Genomic DNA, 22,059 nt, shown 5'->3' with positions numbered 1-22,059 from the left:
CTATTATTATGCCACTTCCATTAGATGGGTTCTCACTATAACACATAATCGTGTGTGGCACATACATCATCTCGATGTCAATAATGTTTTTCTTCATGGCATCCTAATATAAGAAGTATACATGGATCAACCGTCAGGATTTAAGTATCTAGATCAGTGCACACATGTTTGCAAGGTAAAACAAAGGCTTTGTATGGCCTCAAACAGGCACCCAGAACATAGTTTGTTAGTCTAAGATTTATTTGAAATCCAAAGAATTTACTGAATCACAGTCATATTCATCATTGTTTATTTGATCCAATTTGTCGTCTGTTACTTATTTTCTTATATATGGGGATGACATCATTCTTATGGAAAGCTCAGAACATGATGTGCAGAACTTTATGGATGAGATTGAGAGGAATTTTTCCATCAAAGATTTGGAATCCGTTCAATATTTCCTTGGGATAGTGGTGATGCACATAGGTACAGATTTTTACTTCTTTCACAACAAGAGTATATTTCTAATATTTTTAACAGGGCCAATATGTCAAATGCAAAGAATGTGCAGCCCCAAATACAGATCTATCCAAGAACGAGGGGGAAACATTGGTTGATGGAACCCTTTATAGAAGCATAGATGGGGCCTTGCAATACTCTTAGATCTTCTGTTTGAAGTGTACACAACTTACAATAGATTTATAATCTTTGCATGTTTGACTCATAAATCTCAATTTCCACCACCCACCCACACCTTGTGATCGAGATCCATGGACTTGACAGTAAATAGAAATCTTAAACCTATGTCTCTCAAGTGTTTAACAGTAAATAGAAATCTTAAACCTATGTCTCTCAAGTGTATCTGTAAACAGACCCCCTCCCCCGAAATCTGAAAACCGGGTTGGGCCAGCCTTGGCGCAGACCCAGCTTGACATCAGGCTGGGCCGGGCCCAATAAAGATAATTTTATTAATTTTAAATGTATATGTATATACTTTTTCTCATATATGTAATATATAGTTTAACTTTTTTATTTAAATTGAATTGGGCCGGGCTCGGGCCCAGTCCAAGTTGGCCGGCCTTGGGTCTGGGTTGCCAAAATGGGAGCCCAATGCCCACCCTACGCGCCCCAAGCACCCACTTGCGCTATGCCCCTCAATGCACCCTTCAAGTTCATTCACCGGGCAAATGTTCGTTATGGAGAAAAAAGAGGAAAATTTGATCATGGTTTTATTTGATGGAGAAAGAGACATTTAATTTCTAGCATGTTAGTATTGGATTACATTATGTGGTTGATTTTCCACCTAACTTCGCCTTGGCTGTTAAAATTAGAAAAGCGAAGAAACAAATTGCAGAATTTTCTACCCCGGAACAAGTCAAGGATGGTTAATCTATTTAACGAGTCTCTGAAAGGAGGTAATGACTTTGTCTTCCAAAGATATCGAAATTTAGTCAAACATTTAAGACATGGAATCCTATGGCCAATGAAAAATCCATTTAATTCTTCATGTGGGACCAATGCATGAAACTTAACTATCAGAATGACAACTACTTTGATTTAGCACATCACAGGGGCAGAGCCAAGGTAGAGTCTCCATGGGCTCTTGTCCCACCTCAAAAAAAAAATAAAAGTACATGTAAATTTTAAAAAATTTCACTTGATGTATATAAAAATTTCGAAAAATGATGTTTCGGCCCTAGTCAAAGTTTAGAAACTTTAATTTAGCCTGCCTCATGAAAAATTTCTGGTTCCGGCCCTGCATCCACATGACAAGTTTCACAGACTTTCTGGCATAAGATTGTTGACCACATAATATGAATTAATGCGAGGGTGAAGCTAAGAATTTTTTTCTTATGCATGGGGCTGAATTATATTTTCAAAATCATTTCTAGAACTAGAACCAGAATATGTCTTTTAAGAGCCCTTGCGTCCGCCCCTGAATTTTTTCTTATAGCCTCATGCTTTTTTCCCACATGCATATGGGAGAAATATATAAAAATCAAATAAATTAAACCTTCCTTTTGTCAAGGTTATCTGTATGTTAACATCTCATATCCTTTTGCTTAATACATATTGGCTGCCCCTTAAAAAATGTGATTTAAAATATTAGTGCCTCTCAGATATTTCTACCTCTGCTAATGTATTTGTTAACTTCCTTTGAAAATATTGGTAATCATTTTTCCTGTGCTCAAACTCTATTAATTAAAGAAAAAACTTTTGTTTCAGTTTTTTTTTTTTTTTGCCAAGGAAAAGGCCAACATATCCTTCTTATATGTACCGGTCCAGATTTAATTTATTTAAATTTTTTTTGTTTAGATCGACTTAGGAAGTCTGTCTCAGGCATGTACTAGTCCTTTTAGGCAATTCTTTAAAAGGAATAATACTTTCCCCTGCTCCTGAAATGAGGAAGCTACCAACCAAAAGATCAAATGAGCAACACATCAAGTACCTTTCTTTTGAATTAATTTAACATGAACAAAAATGTAAAGTGAAAACTATGTTTAAAGTTCATCTAAGAAAGGGAACGTGATATTTATTCCGTTTCAGTAAGTCTCCAAGATCCAAATATTAGAGGCAAGATATCATGTTACACTAATTCATTACAGTAAGTGCACTACATTTAGTAACAATGGTTCTTTTTTGCTTGCCCAGTCCTTATGGTCATGTAGATCGACATTTGTAAATTCCAAAGTGTTTAAAGGTAAATCAATGATAAACACATGAGAAATAGTCAGTAGAAACTGAAAATTGCTTATAAATTCGTAATTTCTTAAGTATGTGTAACGGGGCATGTACTCTTTTGCAAATCTATGGCGGTGTGAAAACTATATATATATATATATATCCCTGCCCAACCCCAGCATCCTTCAATTGTTGCTAGTATGCGAATATGATTAAACAGATTTTGCGTATAAGCATAATTGTCCTGTGAATGCATGCAGACACCTTGTAGTTTGAACAAACATTTGGTGTTTCATATGAATAGATGAGATTTGTCTTAATCTTATTGTAAAGGTAGAGCACATAGCTATAAGTTTGTAATCATGGTTATGCATGGGTGAAGCCAGAAATTTTGTTCGGAAGACATTAAATATATGGTTAACAAATTTTGAGCTGACTATGCCCAGATCTGGTGGGGCTGCCCCATATAACTAGACCTAAGTTCATCCAAATTTCAATGGTTTCCAAAAATGGGATCTGCGGGGTGCCTGTCTCCGCACCTGTGGTTATGTAAGCTTACATGAATGATGTTTTCCTGTCCATGTCCCCCACAAGATGGACAAAAATAAAGGGAACATCATTACCACCAAACAAATGTGCTTAGATTTTCATCAAGAGTTCAAAGGTTGTGTTTTCATATGCATGATCTGATCTTTAAGAGAATTACTCTTAGATCTTCTGTTTGATGGAAGTATACACAACTTACAGTAGATTTGTAATCCTTGCATCGTAACTCATACATCTCAATTCCCTCATCCAACCACACTGCCTGTGATCACTAGCAGAGCGAGAAATTTTTTCTAGTATGGGCAGTTATTCAATACATTTAATTTCTTTGGGGCACTTATATGTATAACAATCAAATATATCAAAACATTAACATAAATATTAAACTAATTCTGTGAGGCTTGTGTGGGCAGTCGGCCCGGCCGAAACCAGCGCTGACTTTAAATCAGGCCGGCCTGACGCCCAACCTGCGCGCCCCCCAAGCATGCCCACTTGCACTATGCCCTCAAGGCATGCACCCTTAAAGTTCATTCACGGAGTGAACATTCATCATGATTTTGTAGAAAAGGAAAAATCAACGATTTATAGACAAGGAGACATTTAATTTCTAACATGTTAATATTGGATTGTTGATTTTCCAACTAACTTCGCCTTGGCTATTAATTTTAGAAAAGCGAAGAGCCAAACTGCAAAATTTTTTACCCTTGAACAAGTCAAGGCTAGTCAATCTGATTAATGGGTCTTTGAAAAGAGGCAGACTTTGTTTTCCAAAGATACGATATATAAAATCGAAATTTCGTTAGACATTGAAGAAATGGATTCCTATAGCCACAGAAGAAATCCATTTAATTTTTTATGTGGGACCCAAGCATCAAACTTAACTATCTAAGCTTAAAAGAATGACAACTACGTTTCGTATTAATGACGTGCACTTATCGCATAAGATTTGTCCTCGGAATGTGAATTAATGCAAGGACAGACCTAGGAATTTTTCTTATATATAGACTAAATTATATCTTTCAAAATCATTATCAAAGTGAAAATATGTCTTTTTAAGAGACCTTGCCTTTGCCCCCGAATTATTGTGACATGTGATTAAGCTTGGGCGCCGGGCCCAGGTACTCTTATCGGGCTGGGCCGGCTCGATGCCCAGGTCTGCATGTGATATGCAAACAAGACACACGAACCGTAAATATCATGGTAGATGGCGAAGAATAATTCATGATAATGAATTTAATCAAAAGGGTAGCCTCATGTTTTTGCCTTACATGCATATGCGAGAAATATCTAAAATCAAAAACAAATTAAACCTTCCTTTTGCCACGAAGTGAAATATTAGTGTATTACGGAGACATGAACTAACCACATATGAAAGCGAGAAGAGATATAAATGTTTGAGATCACGTTCTTCATCACATTCAAGTTCAAATCTAATTAATGGGACATGGAAAGGAAATTTAGATTGGATTATATTGGCAACCAAGTTAATTTGATTCTTCTTATCAAGCCCACCAGCAAATGGATGCTGATCGCAAGTAAATATTTGAACGAGGTTTCTTTTGCAAAATTTTATTTTCAGTCCTACTTTTTTTTTACAATTTGAAAAAAAAAAAAAAGTCCCCTTTTGTAATTTTCTTTAGAGGTGCTTTATTTTTCATTATACTTTTCATAAAGATCAGACAATATAATCGAGAAGGTTACTCTATAGGAGAGCATGAAAGGATGGAGTCCCTTATAGCGCGTACCATGATGGACCCACACGCGCTGTTGGGGGCTTGTGGGGTGCGTGTCAAAGGGGGCAGTGCTTCTTTCAAGCTCTTTTCGTGAAAAGTCATAACACCCAAGTGGTCCTTTAAGGGTTTGAATTAAATTTTTGTTATCGCCCACAAATCAAGAAAAAAAAAAGTTTAGCGGACTTTTCTTCAATATTATCTTTTATAATTAAATAACATTTTTATCCTTTGAAATTAATAAAACTTTTGGAAGAGAATGTATGTGTATATATTAAATGGCCAGTGTCTATGTATTATATAGTGTATTTACTCTCTCTCTCTCTCTCTCTCTTATATATATATATATATATATCGTTAGGGATTACATTTCAAGAAATCTTTTAGTTCAAAATTGAATATTTGTGATAGAAGGTCCAAGCGGCGACTCGTGGAAGCCGCCAGCAGTCTGTTTCCCGCAGCACTGATCGCTCTCTTATACATATATCTTTCCGTCTCTGCCAATTAGATTTATGCTTCTCCTCCTCTCCTGCCCTCCCGTCGTTCCCCTTCTCTCCCTATATCTCTCTGCAGGGAAAATGGCAGGTGGGGAGAAGTCGAAAGACTTGGAGTACACGCCTACATGGATCGTAGCAGCTGTTTGTTCCGTCATCATCATCATCTCCCTCTTCCTTGAAAGAGCGCTTCACTACCTCGGAAAGGCAACTCTCTCTCTCTCTCTCTCTCGCGTATGGAGGCTTATACATGATCATCGACTCATGGATTCATTTAATTCTTACCAACTCATATTACAGTTGCGATCGTATACGGCTTCCATAGATAAGAAGAAGGGGAGATTGTCTTTTTTGTTTAATTCGTCCAATGGGGAACCACCGGAGCTTGATTTTCGAAAGAACTTCCTTTTTGCCGGCCATTGGGAGCTTTTACGATTTTGGAAAAGGCCATTGGGAGCTTTTACGATTTTGGAAAAGGCCATTGGGATTGCTGTCGGAGTCCCCCTGCCGGGAAATCCGGTCGAACTTTTCCATACAATCAAGAAATTTAGCTCTTGTTAGATTTGGAAACACCGACTTTTCCGGTCGTGAGTTTTGTTACGACTGGAGTAAGCCCAGGGAGCCGAGTCTTAAGAGAAACGAAGCTCAAGCCACAAAAGATGGCAGCATTCGTATCCTGTCGGCTCTGTAACTCGACTCTTCATGTTAGTTGTTGCCAGTTTGCTATTTTTTAAAAGCAAAATTGGCTCATCTTGATAGAAATCTGCGTGTGGAAGAAACAACGTCCAACTTCTCTCTTTCTGCCTACTCCCACTACCAGCTCGGTCTCGCCGTCGCCGGCTCTCCACTACCTCATGACTCATGTCACAAGCCGGTTCCCGGTGCATGTTTGATGCATGTGTATCAAGAACACACTCTTTTCACTTGCCATCTTTCTCATTCGTTACCATTCATCTCTCCGTCGCCTGACGCGGCGACGCCCAACGCCGGAAGCCCACCACCGCTGCTCGAAGGGGCAGAGGAGGGTGAGATCTCCCTGGGAGCGTCAGGTATATGTCGCAGAGACTATTATCCTATTATTTGGAAAGTTAATTTAGTAAGGAAATTTGAGTGAACTTGTGAAGCAGCTCCACAAGATTCGGGTAGACTTTTTTGTCAATTGAAAATTCGTTATATATATTATTATGCATGGGCCCGTAGCCCAGGTCACCGTAGGGTACCCAGTACCCCCACCCGGTTGGGCCCGGGTCATTGAGTCCGGAGCTGGATTGGACCATTTAACAATTTTAAAAATATATTTTTTGTTTTTAAATTTAATAATATTATATTTTATTATTAAAATAAATTTTATATTATACAAAATTTATTTTATAATTTAACAATCTCTTCCTGTCTTTGCCCTGTTGGCGGGTGTTCCAGTGTTCACGAGCCCATCGGGCTTATATACTATTGAATTCCAATTTCTAGCTCCTTCTACTTTCAACTACCGTGTGCCTATTTGGAGCTTTTCATAGTCAAAGTCAAACATTTGTCCGTAGCAACATCGGCATGGGTTATATCATACTTTCCGCGAATTTTGATCGTCCCTCCTTGATATTGATATAGTTATAGGCTTCATAGTTGGTCTGGTTTGGAACTCCCCTTGGCTTGTTTGCTTGCTCGCTTCTCTCCTCGCCTAGCATGTCTTGCCAAGGCCCCACCCACCTCCTTCATTTGCCCGCCAGCCGGCGGAGAGTCAGTGTCACCCTTGGTTGGTTGCCTATGGGTGGAGAGATTTGTTTGAAAGCGAAGCTTTTGGTGGGCGACGCTAGAGGCAAGGGCCTTATCTCAAACAACAAAATGGGCCTCATATTTGTTGTTTTCTGCCTGATTTCTTCCCTTAATTCTAAGTCGTTTTTCTTCTCCTTACAGCTGATGCTTTTTATTTTTTTTTTATCAAACGGGATGGGCCAGGTTGGGCTCGATCGAGACCCGGGATATCGGGCCGGGGCTTCGAGCCGACGGGCCGAAACGGGCCGGATCTTACCGGGTTGGGCCTGGGCCGAGACCCGAGATATCGGGCCCGGCCCGATGCCCACCCTAGTTTTTATCTTTAATTTCCAAATGGGTGGCATTGTGTACTTTCTCTCTCTTTTTGCATGCATTCAAGCCAGACAAAACAAAAAAGAAAATAATAGATAAGGCCTCGTTTGATGTCAAGTAAAATTTGAAAAGTTAAAGTTACCATGAAAAAAAATTCATTGTAAAAAGCCGGACCTTTCGAGGATCTGACTTTTTCAAAGGGTAAAATTGCTAAGTTCCATCTAATTTATCATTTTTTTGTGTGTGATTTGAAAAAAAAAATCGTACAAAAACTTGGAGTTTCTTCAATACACAACAAAATTCCTATGCATCAAATGGAACTTAAAGAATTTGATAAATTGATAAACCGATAAACTAAATCATAGACAGTTGGATGTATGTCACTTATCAGTCTCAATGTGACAAACATATCCACCTCAAGCTTTCAATTAAAGCCATAGACAAATAATTTGATAAACTAATAAATTGTAAGTCCTAGACCAATAAACATAATATAATATATAATGAAAAATAAACAAATAATCTTCATTTTGAATGTCGAAAGCATCAACATAATGGATTGAGGGTAGTATCTAGAAACATCAAATGCATGTCTTGCACCTTAAAAAAACAAAAAGAGAGAGGGAATAAATTAATTTGATCAGCATTGAGTATGATACCAAAATTTATGGAAATGTGTGTACTTCCATAAAAGGGGAAAACAATTTAAATGGAAAGGGTTGAAAAAAGGAATGCAAATAATAAAGATGTGAGAGTTTGTTTGAATTCATGGCTAACACGACATACCATGATGTGGTAGATCCAGTGAGCAAGCCAAAACTTTGGAAGCGTATAAAGATATGGCCTTCTAAAATTTACACCAAAGATAGTTTTTCCTAAATACCATCATAGTGATGATGTTCGTATTGAATACTTAATAAAGAGGTAAATTTTTAAATTGAGGTTATCCTAAATTTTTAAATTAAGGTTATCGTAATTGATGAAAGTAAAAAAAAAGAAAATCTTCTTATATTTTTTATAATATTTGTCCGTGTGGTTTTTTCTCTGAAGTGGTTTGATTTTGATTACTGCAGTACATGAAGAAGAGGAGTGCAAAGTCGCTATATGAAGCAGTGTTGAAAGTCAAAGAAGGTTGCACGCTCTTCTCCTTTCCTACTTCTTTTTTTTTTCTCTTTTTTATTTGAGAGTTGCAAATTAAATTCAGTCTAAGTCCCTAATGAGGTTGGTACAACAGTTAGGATGGGAATTAGTAGGCGGCTAGTTTTCATTTCAATCCATAAGTCACAACTCTATGTTGTAAAAGGAAAACACTGACATATAAGTTGAAGCACATTGTCAAATGTGACACCCTAAAACATCAAAAGCAGACCCTTTACCATACAAAGACAAGGATTTGAGTGGAATCTTTGGCTTTCTTTTGGACGAAAATTTAACTTAGTTAAAATAGGCACCCTAAGCTTTTGATGACTTTGTAATCTGATGTGTTTGGATGACAAGGTGTTCTGTACACAAAGAACATCTCCTCTTCAAACATGGACAAAGTCACTGACAAGACAACCTTTAAACATTTATACCATGTGTTAGTTTGTTTAAATGATACAGTGAATTAGATGACCTTTACTTGAAGTAAAAGCAATCCAGTAAAACGTATCCAAGCTATCAAACACGGCCTTCCACATATTTTTGATAGTGGGAACATCAGTTAACGTATGTGAATGATGTGGGTGTTGTGAATTGATGCAACAGAGCTGATGCTGCTGGGTTTCATATCCTTCTTGCTGACGGTCTTCCAAGGTAGAATCAGTCACATATGCATCCCCAGAAGCTACCTTCATCATATGCTGCCGTGCAGGAGGGAAGATGACCGCCGGCCGGAGGACGGGGACGAGCCCGGCCACTTCCAAGTAATGGGAGCAGCAATGAGACACCTTCTCGCGGACACAGATTCCGAAGAACATTGTAAGGCTGAACATGTGAGTGATAGTGAATAGCCAAATTTTAACAAAATACCATTTTCAAGAGGGATTGAATAACCTTGCCATCAGTGGAGGATTCAAGTGAGGGCATTTGCCCACACAAGGTTACAAAAAAAAAATTATTTTCATATTGATTTTTTTGGGGCAATTTTTTTCATTTATATATACCATCCCCCTAAGTTATTCACCGGCTTTGTTAATCTATCATCCAAACGCAACCTTCATAATTAAATGGTTGCAATGTGGATTCTAAGATTATCAGCTCCCTAGTTTTCATCTGATTGAATTGCTTTCAAAGTTGCATTTGCTACCGATATGTTTGGCGTCTCACAATTTTACAATTTCTTGTGGTCTTTTCCAGGGAAAAGTGCAACTATTGTCGCTTGCAGCAATACATCAGCTGCACATTTTTATCTTTATCTTGGCCATCACTCATGTTGTTCTCAGTGTTGTTACCATAGTTTTGGGTGGTTTGAAGGTAACTCTAAGAGAACCCGCCTTTTAATAAGTTTTTTTTTTAATCAAGTTCTTGTCAACGGACATACTCATTTTGTCATTTTTGTCAATAAAGGCAAGGAACAGAGCCGGAACCAAAGGGGGCAAGCAGGGGCCATGGCGCCCCCACAGCTTTTGGAAAATCAAATTTTTACTATTAAACTCTCTGAAATTTTTAATTTGGTCATGGTAAAGGTTTTGAGAGATATATAACGGCCCCTTTTTAAAAAATTCTTGGTTCCTCCATTGGTAGGAAGCACGAGCGAAGCTAGAAATTTTTCATGAAGGGGGCCAAATTTAAGGTTTCTAAATTTTGAGGAGGGTTGAAATATCATTTTTTAAAATTTTATATAAAACAAGTGAAATTTTGTAAAATTTACATATAAATTTTAAAAAATGAATTGAGGTGGGACCAAAGCCTAAGCTGGCCCTACATTGGCTCGGCCCCTGGTAGGAAGCCTGTCTCCCAACGTATCCTTATTGGAAGTCCTTGTCTATGAAACTATTCATTTATGTGTGCCTTCTTATTTCCTCATCAGATTCGTCAATGGAAAACTTGGGAGGACTCAGTTGCAAAGAATAACTACAATGAAGAAATTAGCAGTATGACATTTCTCTTTTCCTTGAAGAAGTGTGTTAATCTTCAATCTGTCAGTTGTTGGCCCGGAGAGGAAGGCTATATGTTAACCTTCGTTTGAAAACTCTCTGCGGCCCCTATAGGCATGAAATCGGGCTCGACTCGACTCATATATCGTGGGTGAAGAGGGCCAAGGGAGCAGTCACGCTCTCCCTTCTCATGCCCATCAGACCCAAGTAGGTCTGTCCGTGTTGTGTATGAATTGCTTGATATGGACCACAATTTGCTGTTAACTCTCAAAATTAGGTATGTCTCTATATCATTCCATTTTTATCGGATATCTTCAAATAAATTGAAGGCATGTCTCTAAATACATGCAAAGTTTATTGGATGTTTTCTGAATACAAATTTAGATTTTTTTTTCTTTCAGACTTTAATGGGCTTTTCATAGATTTTCAAAGCTAGTAAGAATGTTTTAATTGAATTTCATACTTTCAGAAATGTATAGTACATTTTCAGTTATGCATAAATTGTAGTTATTTTCGTAAATGGATTGATGTTCCAACCTAATTTAGTCTTGGTTTGTCAAGTTGTTTGCATGCAAATGTTTCGATTAAGGTCTGAGTGCATATGTAAGTTGGATTTCATTTGTTAAATTGACTGTTTTCATAGTGAGATTGGATGTAAGCATGCATTTAGTTCAAAACTGATTTCTATAACCTTTAATCTTTATTTTGTATCAAGCACATTGAAAAAAATAAAAGAATATGCATCAGATTTATGGAAGTCCTACCAACATGTCAAACTTTAGGGGCAATTTGGCAGCAGCAACACATTGTTACTATCTCATAAATGTTTCCGATTTTTCAAGGAACTTCATGAAATATTAGAAAAAATGTTCCATGCACCAGCTCTAACTTCTGAGGCAAAATTCTGGGGACATTAACAAATATTTTTACTATTACCAAACTACCCCTTCTTCGTATCCAAGTTTTCGAAATACTTTGGGACACAATCCTAGGTTTTGAATTTGAAGAAAATTCAAAAGCACACCAAAATTTCAATGCCATGCATAAGCTTGTTACAGCAACCAGCTTTGTGGACAATTGAGTCATTTATGGTAAACTTCAGTGCTTAAAAATATAATTTTTCAAAACCTATATGTGTTTTTATTAATATGTCAAAATTGGCTATTTTTGTAACTTGTTTTTATTTGAAGGGCAAGATAACGAAGTGGCCTTGATGTCACTGTTTAGCCATTATTTGCCACAAAGGAGCCCGAATTTTGACATGTTTTTGAATTTTTTTTTTAATTTTAAAGGCAATATAATTTTAACATGTAATTGTGCTGCAGAAGCCAAGGTCACACATGTTCAAAACCATGCTTTCATCAAGGACCACTACTTAGATTCAGGCATATTACGTTGGTTGGTAAGTTCTTCCATTGTTCATAATCAAAGGTTATTTTATTTTATTATGTTTTTTTTTTCTCAATGTCAGTCCATTCTATAAGGTTGTGTTTGATAGTCTTGAATCTAAGATCCAAGACTGCATTAAAAGACATACTTTGGAAGATCCTCTCATTATATGTAAATAACCATAAATTTACGGTCAAAAGGGAGGGTCCGACCTTAAATCGATGAATATAAGAACCTAGTGATCTCAGGCCACTGCGGATCTTAGATCTGTGGTGAAACAAATGCATACCCTAATTTATTGTTAGTCGTTAGCATAATCATATTCAAGAAGTACCTAAGCTTCTCTCTTTCTTCCTTTTAAAGAGATGATTTGGTGACCTTGTAACAACGTATGTCTTCAATTACCTTCTCCTTTTTTATATTCCTTTCACTTTTATTTATCTGCAATAACGTGTTAAACGATGACCCTTGATTTAGTCAAATGGGTTCAGGTATGGGCCTATGTATGTGGATGTGAATATGACCATGGCTATATATATATATAGATATATATATATATACCTATTTATTTATTTATCATACAATTAGAAAAAGGCAAAATTTTGGGGTTGTTTGACCACTTTGAATTTTGATTTTAGAATTATAGAATTGGAATGAAAAATCTAGTTCTAGTGATAGTTGAAAATGATGTGTTTGATAAAACAGGAACTAAATTTGTATAATTGATGAGTTAAAACAATCATGACATGTGTCTTAAAGTGAGAAGAAAAAAATTCTAAAGTGATAATTCTAATACCTAGAGTAGAATCGCAATTCTTGAACTTTGATTCAAGAATGTACTTATAATTCTAGAATCAAATTCTTTGTTTGATAATAAAATTCTCAATTCATTAAAAATTGGGAATTTTAATTCGACAATTCTGCTCCCATCAAACACTGTTTAAATAAACAAGTAATATAAATCAAAAAAATACACGTTAACAACCAATAACCCATGAAATTTGAGTTAGAAAAACAAGCTAAATCAAGTGAAAAATAAGTCATTTGGGTTTGTTTTAATCAAAAGAGCGGTAGTCAGGCTGTTGGGTTGTTGTGTTGATGCTAACGCGGGCATGGAGACCCTATCCAACTAACCATGTGACTTACACCCCGAGGGAAAGGGAGGAGAGGAGAAGGAAGGAAAGAAAAGGAAATATCAATCCCTTTATTTTTTTTCCTTTTCCTCCTAGCCAAACAAAACTACAGTGGGTGCTCAAGAAAAGAGTCTGATGGTCTCTGATAAGACATTGATTGATGAGAAATGGAGCACAAGGATAACCGTTGTGCCTGAACCCAGAAATTAACACGCCAATTTGGGTCCGGCTTTCAGGCTTGTATCCAATATTGTAGGAACAAAGGATTTTCCAAGCCGTTGCTAGGGATCTGAAATGCGAATTGCTAGAGATATAAACACCCAATTAAGCTCGTCCGTCGAAGAGCCTTTGCTTGCACTCGTGTGGATTTGTTATTGAAGGTTGACCTTCAATCAAAAGTGAAATTGTGCATGGTGGGAAGAGAGGGTTGTGTCCTTCAATCGGTTGTTTATGATGGTAGGTTGGGGTTCTGTCATAGGTGTGGAGTCAACTCGCGTGGACCAGATTCTTGCCTCAGCAAAGTGCAGAACCAAGAGAAGGCAGGGAATCGCAAGAATGAAGAAGGATGGGTCTTGGTGAGAGTTAGGAAATAGCATGATCTTCCTGACCATGTGGTTTATTCTGGAGGAGCACAAGCCACAAACCAATAGATTTGGTGTTCTTGCTTATGACAAATTGTTTCGGAGGAAGGTGGCTTGCAGCGATCCTTTGTTCTATAGGAGAGGCATTAGGGGAGGGTAAAGGAGAAATCCAAGCGGTTAAAGCAAACAAAACTTCAGTTGTCTCAGTTGCTAACTAATTCGTTTAGTTCTTCAGGAAAAGCTTCATCCATGGAATTGTTGGAGGAGATCCCTTCCGGGTTCCCCTTCAAAGCGGCCGTGAAGAAGTTTAAAGAGGATCCAGCAGTTAAAGATCAGCAGACTTCATTTGAGGTAGGCGCAGGCCGAACAGATCCCTTACCGCTTAATCTTGCTAACACAGGAAGAGGAAGTCGCAGTACTAGATGTCAGCACATACTGCAAGACGTTAGCAACTATTTGTTCGACAATCCTTGTAATATGAAGTAGTCCTCTGAAAAGCAAAAGAGACTCAACCCCAAAGGCGTTGTAGTCGTCCAAGCTGAAGAAACTATCATTTCCTCTGATCCATGTGAGTCTTAGCCTATAACCTTTGAGGGTTGGTAAGAAGGGCAGCTCAAGCTAAACTCAGGTATCTTCTCCAGTTTCATAACACTGTTTGTTTCTTTGTATTTGATTTTTTTCTTTCGCTTAATATTTTACATTCCTGGAATCTCAAAAGGAATAAGTTTAGTTGGGCCTCCAATGCCCAGCCTGCTGATTGCAAAGCCTGCATCCTAGTAGGTTGGGACCCTGTTGTGATTGCAAGCACATTTAATTGCTTTTGATAGATGTTGGCTTTTCTTTCACTTCATTGCATGGACAGGGTGACCAGGTTCTCTTTTTTTTGTGGGAGGAATACATCTCCCACCAGACCTTAAGACTGGTCTTCAAGCATTATTAGCTCAGTTGAATCATTTGATGCTTGCTCCCACTGGCCCAATTTCTTCAAGCCCCAGGCCGGGGCCCGAAAGCCCAACGTGCACCCCTACTCTAGGGCCTGACTATTTTTCGGCGGGTTTTTATCAACAGCACTGACAAACTGTTGGTTTAAACATTGTCAATGTGGTGGCTGGTTTCTTTAAGACGGGAAAAATTGTTCGAAAACTAAATAGAGCTAGTATTGTCCTTATCCCTATGCATGAAGGTGCTCGTCAAGTTCAGGATCTTAGACCAATTGCCCAATGTAATAATCTCTTCCAAGGTGATGTCCATCCGTATGAAGAGTGTCCTATAGCGCATTGTTGGTCAGTTATAAGCCGCCTTTCTTCCTGATATGGGGATTTACGATAATATTATTCTTGAGAACGAGATTGTGCACTCTCTTGAGGAGCTCCACTCCCCTTCTGCTTGCATGACAATTGACATTTCTAAAGCCTTTGACAAGTTGAATTGGAAATTCTTGTATAATGCATTTCGCAACATTGGAGTTGCATCCCAACGGGCTGACAGAATTCTAACTTGTGTCTTCACTGCAACTATCACAATTTCTATTAATGGTCGAAGTGGCAGCTATATGGATCTCAAGCGATGAATTCAACAAGGAGACCCAATGTCTCCTTACCTCTTTTTGGTGGTAATGGAAAATGACCAGATCATCTAAATTTGTCGTTGGCAGGGGCAGCATCCAAGTTCCCTTAATCCCCTGAGAGACGATCTATTGTTAATGTTATGTATGTCCTTGAGGACATGGGTAAGATGTTATGGCTCAAAATGAATGTTGTCAAATCTTCCCTCATTGTTCTAAGTGGTGCCAAGGCTTTTGCCGATTGGTTGTCTCAATTAGTTGGCTACTCTTTGCAACCTTTACCGATTAAATACCTTAGCCTGCTTTTATTTCAATGGAATTTAAGAGTCGAATGGTGTGAGGATTTCATCCATAGGGTGGATAGTAAGCTTGATGGGTAGAAGGTTCCCCTCCTTTCCATTGCAGGCCGGAAAAGTCTGTTCAAACATGTTAATATCCAGACCATCTGCTATTGGTCAGGTATGTTTCATCTCTCATCAGGTATGTTTCAACTCCCTTTTGTCCGAGTTCTTGTGGAGTGAATAGAATGAGGTTAAAAAATATCACATGATGGCGGCTGATCTATTTGTATGCCTATTATGGAAGGTGGAGTGGGTATAGCAAGATCTAATGAGATCTTAATGATGACTTAGGCAAGATTTTCCAGCAGTTCCATTGAAAATTGTTGTCGTCTCCAATCACTCTAGATGGCTTAAACTTTTGGTTCATTAGCTTGAAGGCAGTGGGAGCCCTTTGTTCAAACTTCAAACATTTGGTTGGATTCTTTTGTATGCAGTGAGACTTTATATATCTTACTGTTCTCTTGCTCTTGAATTGTTAATGCTTTACATTCTTTGTTGTATGACTCCTTGTCCTTAGCTTCTCATATGTCTATACCATCTTAAGCATTAATATCTGCTAATAATTTTTTCATTATTTATAGGAAAAACTTTCACATTAGAGCTGCTCTTCAACATAATGTGTATGATGTTTAATGTTTGTGGTTAATGTTATGCTTTTTGAAATCTTAAAATTGGTGATTAACTATGCTTTTTTTCTTTTGGTTTTCTTTTGAAGCATTCCTTCCTAAAACAATTTCCATCAATATCCAAGTCTGATTACATCACACTGCGTTTGGGGTTCATTATGGTATGTTTGATTTAAACACGAATTTGAATATTAACGAATTGAATTTAACGTTTCTGAATAAAGCTTTATTTACACGGTTACTTGCCTTCTTTCTAGACGCATTGCAGAGGGAACCCACAATTCAATTTCCACAGGTTTATGGTGCGTGCATATGAAGCTGATTTTAAGAAAGTTGTCGGCATAAGGTAAATTTAATATATTTTTCTTTATAGTGTTTTTGGCATTTATTTGCCAAATTTTATAAGCTGACTATGCTTCATCCTCTTGCCTCGCAGCTGGTATCTATGGGGAATTGTCATTCTCCTCTTATTACTGAATCTTAAGGGTAAGTTACAACTTAATTCATCAAAACAAATTGTTGTAAACTAAATCTTATGATCTTTTACTTGATAATCTAATTTATAGTTTCATGTTTCCTAATTATCTACAAGTAAGATGGCTTCTCCTGACAAAAGAAAATGGCCAATTCGATCAGAAGTTTCCTTTTCCAGACCCACCTTCTTATCAAACATTTTGTGGTGTCAAATTTTAATATGTTTATAAATTATATTTTTTCTCATATTTTTTTCTTTCTCCGTATTGCAGGGTGGCATACATTTTCCTGGATAACGCTCGTTCCTTTACTTGTAAGTATATCTTCATACTACAGCAAGAAGCTCTTGAATGAGTGGACACGTGAAATCTAACTCAATAAATACATAATGACGAACAATCATGGACTAGTAATATATAATACTTAGCTTGTTCATATGCCGCAGCAAGCATCTGATCTCTTTCTTTCCACTTTTGTTTTCTTTTCATTCTTCATTGTACTGCAGCTTCTGTTAGCCGTGGGTACAAAACTCGAACATGTAATCACTCAGTTGGCTAGAGAAGTTGCCGAGAAACACAGTGCAGTAGAAGGAGACTTGGTGGTCCAGCCCTCAGACGATCACTTCTGGTTCAACAGACCTCGCCTCGTCCTCCACCTGATTCACTTCATCCTCTTCCAGAATGCCTTCGAGATCGCCTTCTTCTTTTGGTTGTGGGTATGAAATCTAGCACTCTGGCATTCAATGTCCGCCATAATCAACCCGATTTTTGGGCTTCATATGCCGACTTCGTTTGATGTATTGGCTGCAGATCAGCTTCCGCTTCCGCTCTTGCATGATGGAGAAAGTCGGCTATGTGATTCCCAGATTAATTTTTGGGTACTCTCTCTCTCTCTCTATCTCGATTTTGGTTCTTGTACTCTGGGGAAGCTTCACTTTGGTGCTGTAAGGTTCTATTATCTTTTAGGTTCTCTCTCTCCCTCTCTCATATTTTGAGCCTTCTACTATGGGTAAATTCCAGTTTCTCAACATTCTGTGGTTTTATTGATAGGGTGATTATCCAAGTTCTATGCAGCTTCTGCACCCTCCCACTTTACGCCATCGTCACCCAGGTATACCTGAGATGGAGTTGGATCTAACATATCCTTTTTATCTGTGCTCTGTTCTGATCTTTGGGAGGGAAATTGCAGATGGGGAGCTCGTTTAAGAAGACGATCTTCGACGAGCATGTCCAAGAGAACCTTGCTGGATGGGTCCAAAAGGCCAGGAGAAAAGCCGTCGGTCCGAAGAGCAATCCAGCAACACCATTCATGGCTTCTAACACTCACCCGCGGAACAGATCGCCTGATGAGATTCAGCTACAAGAAGCCCCTTTGCTCCATTCAGTTCCAAACAATAATCCTTGACATGAAGCCGCCTATGCATATCCATTGGCAGGCAAAGTCGATGCTATAGTAGCCATGGAAGTACCTGCAGAAGCAAATCAATGAGACCCAAGCATCCGCCAGCAACTCTGTTTAGTTTTCCTCTCTTGTGATTTTTTAAATTAAAAACAAAAAGGGATGAAGATGTCGGGTATGATTCTATTCCACTCGGCAAACGCTTGTGCTTTATGGGTGGCTACTTGAATCTTATATGTCAGATTTAATAGGAATTGTTTGGGACATTGATTTTGAGGAGATCTAATGATAAAGATTAAGAAACCTCAAGCTTACATTTTTATTGGTCATCAAATCTAGGATACGTTTGCTTAAATCCTATTAATGGCGGCATTATTATATAACGTCATGACGAACACTTTTCTTGTTTTTTGGTGTCGATCTCTTCTTATGGCTGATGAGGTCTCAAAATGGCTTGTTATTCACCAGCAGACACGTTTCTCCTACTAGTAGTGGCAATTAGAAGCCAAACTTACTTTGAGGAAACCAATGTCTTGTCAACCTGTCCACTCAAACCCTTTCCTTCAAGACTTAACTGAATATGTCCCGGCCGAGTGGCTTATAGTAACGTTTGAATACGTGGAACTAATACCCCATATTTAGTACCGGATACTTTTTTGGTGGAACTTTTGTTCCATCTCCCAGATACCCATATTTGTTTGATTTTTTAGAATTTTTATGTCAGGTATTTTAATGCCCTGTTTGCTTATTCATGGAACTTAAATGCCAGCTCTTTTCAACAATATTCAGCACCAGTAAATTAAGAAAGGGGTACATGAGGAAAATCATTTCTAAAATTATGATACGCTTCATCCTGCATTTAAAGTTGCACCTTCTTATACTTCCAAGAAAATGAAACAAAGTGTCAAGTTCTTTAATATTATTTATTAAATTAATTTGGGTAACTGGGAGCTGAAATGTAAAGATTTTTGGAAATGGAAACCCCTTTTCAAAAATTTATTAATCTGTTTATTCTTGTATTTTCTATTTTTATTTAAAAGAACAAAGTTACAACAACGTCGACAACAACAACAAATTGGGGGTTCCAAAACAGCAAGATGACACAGCTTCCTCAGCTCTGCTTTGCTACGGATGAGAGAAAGAAAAGATGCAAACACTTCAACGGTCAAAAAAAATTGCCTAACAATAAAGTTCCACCTATCGGTACGAAAATTCCAAGATGTTTAGTTCCGTGTTTGGTTCATCGTGGAACTTTTCAACAAATTTGAACTTTTGTTCCACTTGTGCAATAGAGTTCTACCAATTCAAATGGGGCCATAGTGATCTTCTTATCCAATTCAACCAATGCCCTGCCTTTTCTGAGAAGTCATCCCATGATTACTTATTCTCAAGATGGCACCCAAAGACCCAAATATATACCACTATGAAAAACCGAGTTGCAATTGAACCATCAACCTTTTAAGAAGCCCAAACCAACCTCAAATGGATCCATGCTATGCAAGAGGAGATTGATGCTTTGCAGATGAATGAAACGCGGGAAATGGTTCCTTGCAACTCACAACAGATGTTGGATCCCAATATATATATATAAGATCAAAAGACATGCCGACGGGACCACTGACAGCTATAAAGCTCGACTAGTTGGGAAGAGACACAAGCAGTGTGAAAGGAATGATTATTTTGTTACTTTCAGGCCTATCATTATGCCACTTCCATTAGATGGGTTCTCACTATAACACATGGTCGTGTGTGGCACATGCATCATATCGACGTCAATAATATTTTTTCTTCATGGCATCCTAATAGAAGAAGTATATATGGATCAACCACCAGAGCGTTTCAGGATCTAGATCGGTCCACATATGTTTGCAAGGTAAAACAAAGGCTTTGTATGGCTTCAAACAGACACCTAGAACATAGTTGTTAGTCTAGGATTTATTTGAAATCCAAAGAATTTAATGAATCACGGTCATATTCGTCATTGTTTATTTGATCCAATTTGTCATCTGTTACTTATTTTCTTATATATGTGGATGACATCATTCTTATGGGAAGCTCAGAACATGATGTGCAGAACTTTGTGGATGAGATTGAGAGGAATTTTTCCATCAAAGATTTGGAATCCGTTCAATATTTGCTTGGTATGGTGGTGATGCACATAGGTACAGATTTACTTCCTTCTCAACAGAGGTATATTTCTAATGTTTTTAACAGGGCCAATGTGTCAAATGCAAAGACTGTTGTCACTCCTGTAACCCCAAATACAGATCTATCCAAGGACGAGGGGGAAACGTTGATTGATGGAACCCTTTATAGAAGCATAGTTGGGGCCTTCCAATACGCCACTTTGACATGCCCAAATGTCTCATTTGCAATTAATAAAGTGCATCAGTTTATCCACCAACCAACTGATGCACATTGGACTAATCTGAAATGAATTCTTAGATATTTGCAAAGAACTATTCCCCATGGAGTTCGAATTCAAGTATCGTCAAATTGGAACCTTGCAGCCTACTGAGACGCGGATTGGGCAGGATGCCTAGGAGATCCACCAATGGCTATATAACATTTCTTGGAGGCAAAATGTAAGGCCATGGTCGGCACTGTTTCAGAGTTGATTTGGTTGGAAGCAAAACCCTCTCTCCTCTCGCTCCTTCCCTCTCTCCCTCATCTCAGCAGGGAACCATCTTCTTCACCTTTCCTCATCATGACTGTAGAACTTTAAGGAATAGATTGATGTATGAAAGCTAAGAGTTCAGTAGCAGTCAATTAAGTTTTAAGCATTGAGCAACTCTGGAAGAATATGCTTTGAATTCTTAGTTATGTAATGCTATCTAATGCTTGTTGATATCATGTCTTTGATTCCAATTGATATGATCTTGCAGGAATATGCTCATTGAGTCAGTAGGACTCACCACTTGTGTATTTCTCTTTTTCAACTGAGCAAGATAAACTTTTCAGGAAAGGCAGCTAAGCATCGGTTTATATTGAGGCCTCTGAGTTCTCAGTGTAATAGGTAGAAAATAGATTTGTTTTCATTGTGCATTGCATATCATGTAGAAAGTAGTTGTTACATTTAAATTTCCAGCTCATATTCTAGGTTGAATTTGAGATTTTATCTTGGTAACCATTAGATTCTGAATTCTGTGAGGTAATTACAGCCTCCTCCTCACTCCCTAAAAACAGGAGGTGACAGTTTCTATCTGTAGTTTCAGCTTGACACACTTGACTATTTTACATCTGTTGCATCACATAGCTGTGGAAGAGGTAAATCTATGATACGGCTTACTGTTTCCTTCCCCCCTTTCGCTTGTCCTACTTCTGCTCTGTAAATTCTTTCTAACGTTTGAGACTACGTTAGTTTTCCTTCTGAACTTTGTGTTGCATTGGCAGTGCTTAAGTCTGCAAATTAAAACATGTCTTTGGCAGATAGTTTAAAAACTTGCCGTTAGATTCAAAATATCAAATTAAAACCAAGCATGCTACTTCTTTTATTTGTTCTTATTAAAATGAAATGTTGGCAAAGATCAAAAACTAATTGATCTTTTAGTAACAAGACACAATCTACTGTTCCATGGTGACTTGCCATCAAAAGATGAATATGTCTTTTAAAAGAGGGGTAAGAGGGCCTCCACCCCTGAATTAATTGTACAAGTGATGTGGAAAAAGAAGGCAGGAAGTGTGAATACTTGGTAAATGGGGGGAAAATAATTCATGATAATGTATTTAATCAAAAAATGGTAGCCTCATGTTTTTTTTTTTCTCCACATATATATGGGAGAAATATCTAAAAACCAAATGAATTAAACCTTGCTTTTGTCAAACAGTCAAATTAGTGCATTAGGGGCACATGAACTAACCACATATAAAAGCTAAAAAGTGATGTAAATGTATCGGATCATATTCCACATTGTATTCCGGTTTAAATCTAATTAATGGGACTTGGAAAGAAAATTTAGATAG

General features: G+C 37.8%; 1 protein-coding gene across 1 annotated transcript; it reads left to right on the top strand.

The window, feature by feature from the left end:
- Nucleotides 1-5,482: 5,482 nt before the first annotated feature.
- LOC116249283 (MLO-like protein 1) lies at nucleotides 5,483-18,370 on the top strand. Its single transcript, XM_031622504.2, has 14 exons — nucleotides 5,483-5,638; nucleotides 8,587-8,644; nucleotides 9,260-9,486; nucleotides 9,851-9,967; nucleotides 10,524-10,587; nucleotides 11,916-11,992; nucleotides 16,314-16,385; nucleotides 16,482-16,570; nucleotides 16,661-16,710; nucleotides 16,971-17,011; nucleotides 17,204-17,413; nucleotides 17,508-17,575; nucleotides 17,748-17,808; nucleotides 17,887-18,370. Exons 1-14 carry the CDS (start codon nucleotides 5,516-5,518, stop codon nucleotides 18,100-18,102), a joined length of 1,473 nt encoding a protein of 490 aa, XP_031478364.1. The 5' UTR covers nucleotides 5,483-5,515; the 3' UTR covers nucleotides 18,103-18,370.
- The last annotated feature ends 3,689 nt before the right edge of the window (nucleotides 18,371-22,059 follow it).

Source organism: Nymphaea colorata, chromosome 2 (assembly GCF_008831285.2).
Source record: "Nymphaea colorata isolate Beijing-Zhang1983 chromosome 2, ASM883128v2, whole genome shotgun sequence".
In the NCBI taxonomy this organism is placed as follows: Eukaryota; Viridiplantae; Streptophyta; class Magnoliopsida; order Nymphaeales; family Nymphaeaceae; genus Nymphaea; species Nymphaea colorata.
The sequence above is the reverse complement of the archived record's forward strand: the minus strand, read 5'-3'. Positions and strand labels throughout refer to the sequence as shown.

Excerpts from the sequence above, each read along its gene's own strand:
- LOC116249283 (XM_031622504.2), top strand. The coding sequence starts at position 5,516 with ATGGCAGGTGGGGAGAAGTCGAAAGACTTGGAGTACACGCCTACATGG. Across the intron at positions 5,639-8,586 it reads CGCTTCACTACCTCGGAAAG|TACATGAAGAAGAGGAGTGC; the intron begins GCAACTCTCTCT and ends TGATTACTGCAG. Across the intron at positions 16,571-16,660 it reads AAGAAAGTTGTCGGCATAAG|CTGGTATCTATGGGGAATTG; the intron begins GTAAATTTAATA and ends CTTGCCTCGCAG.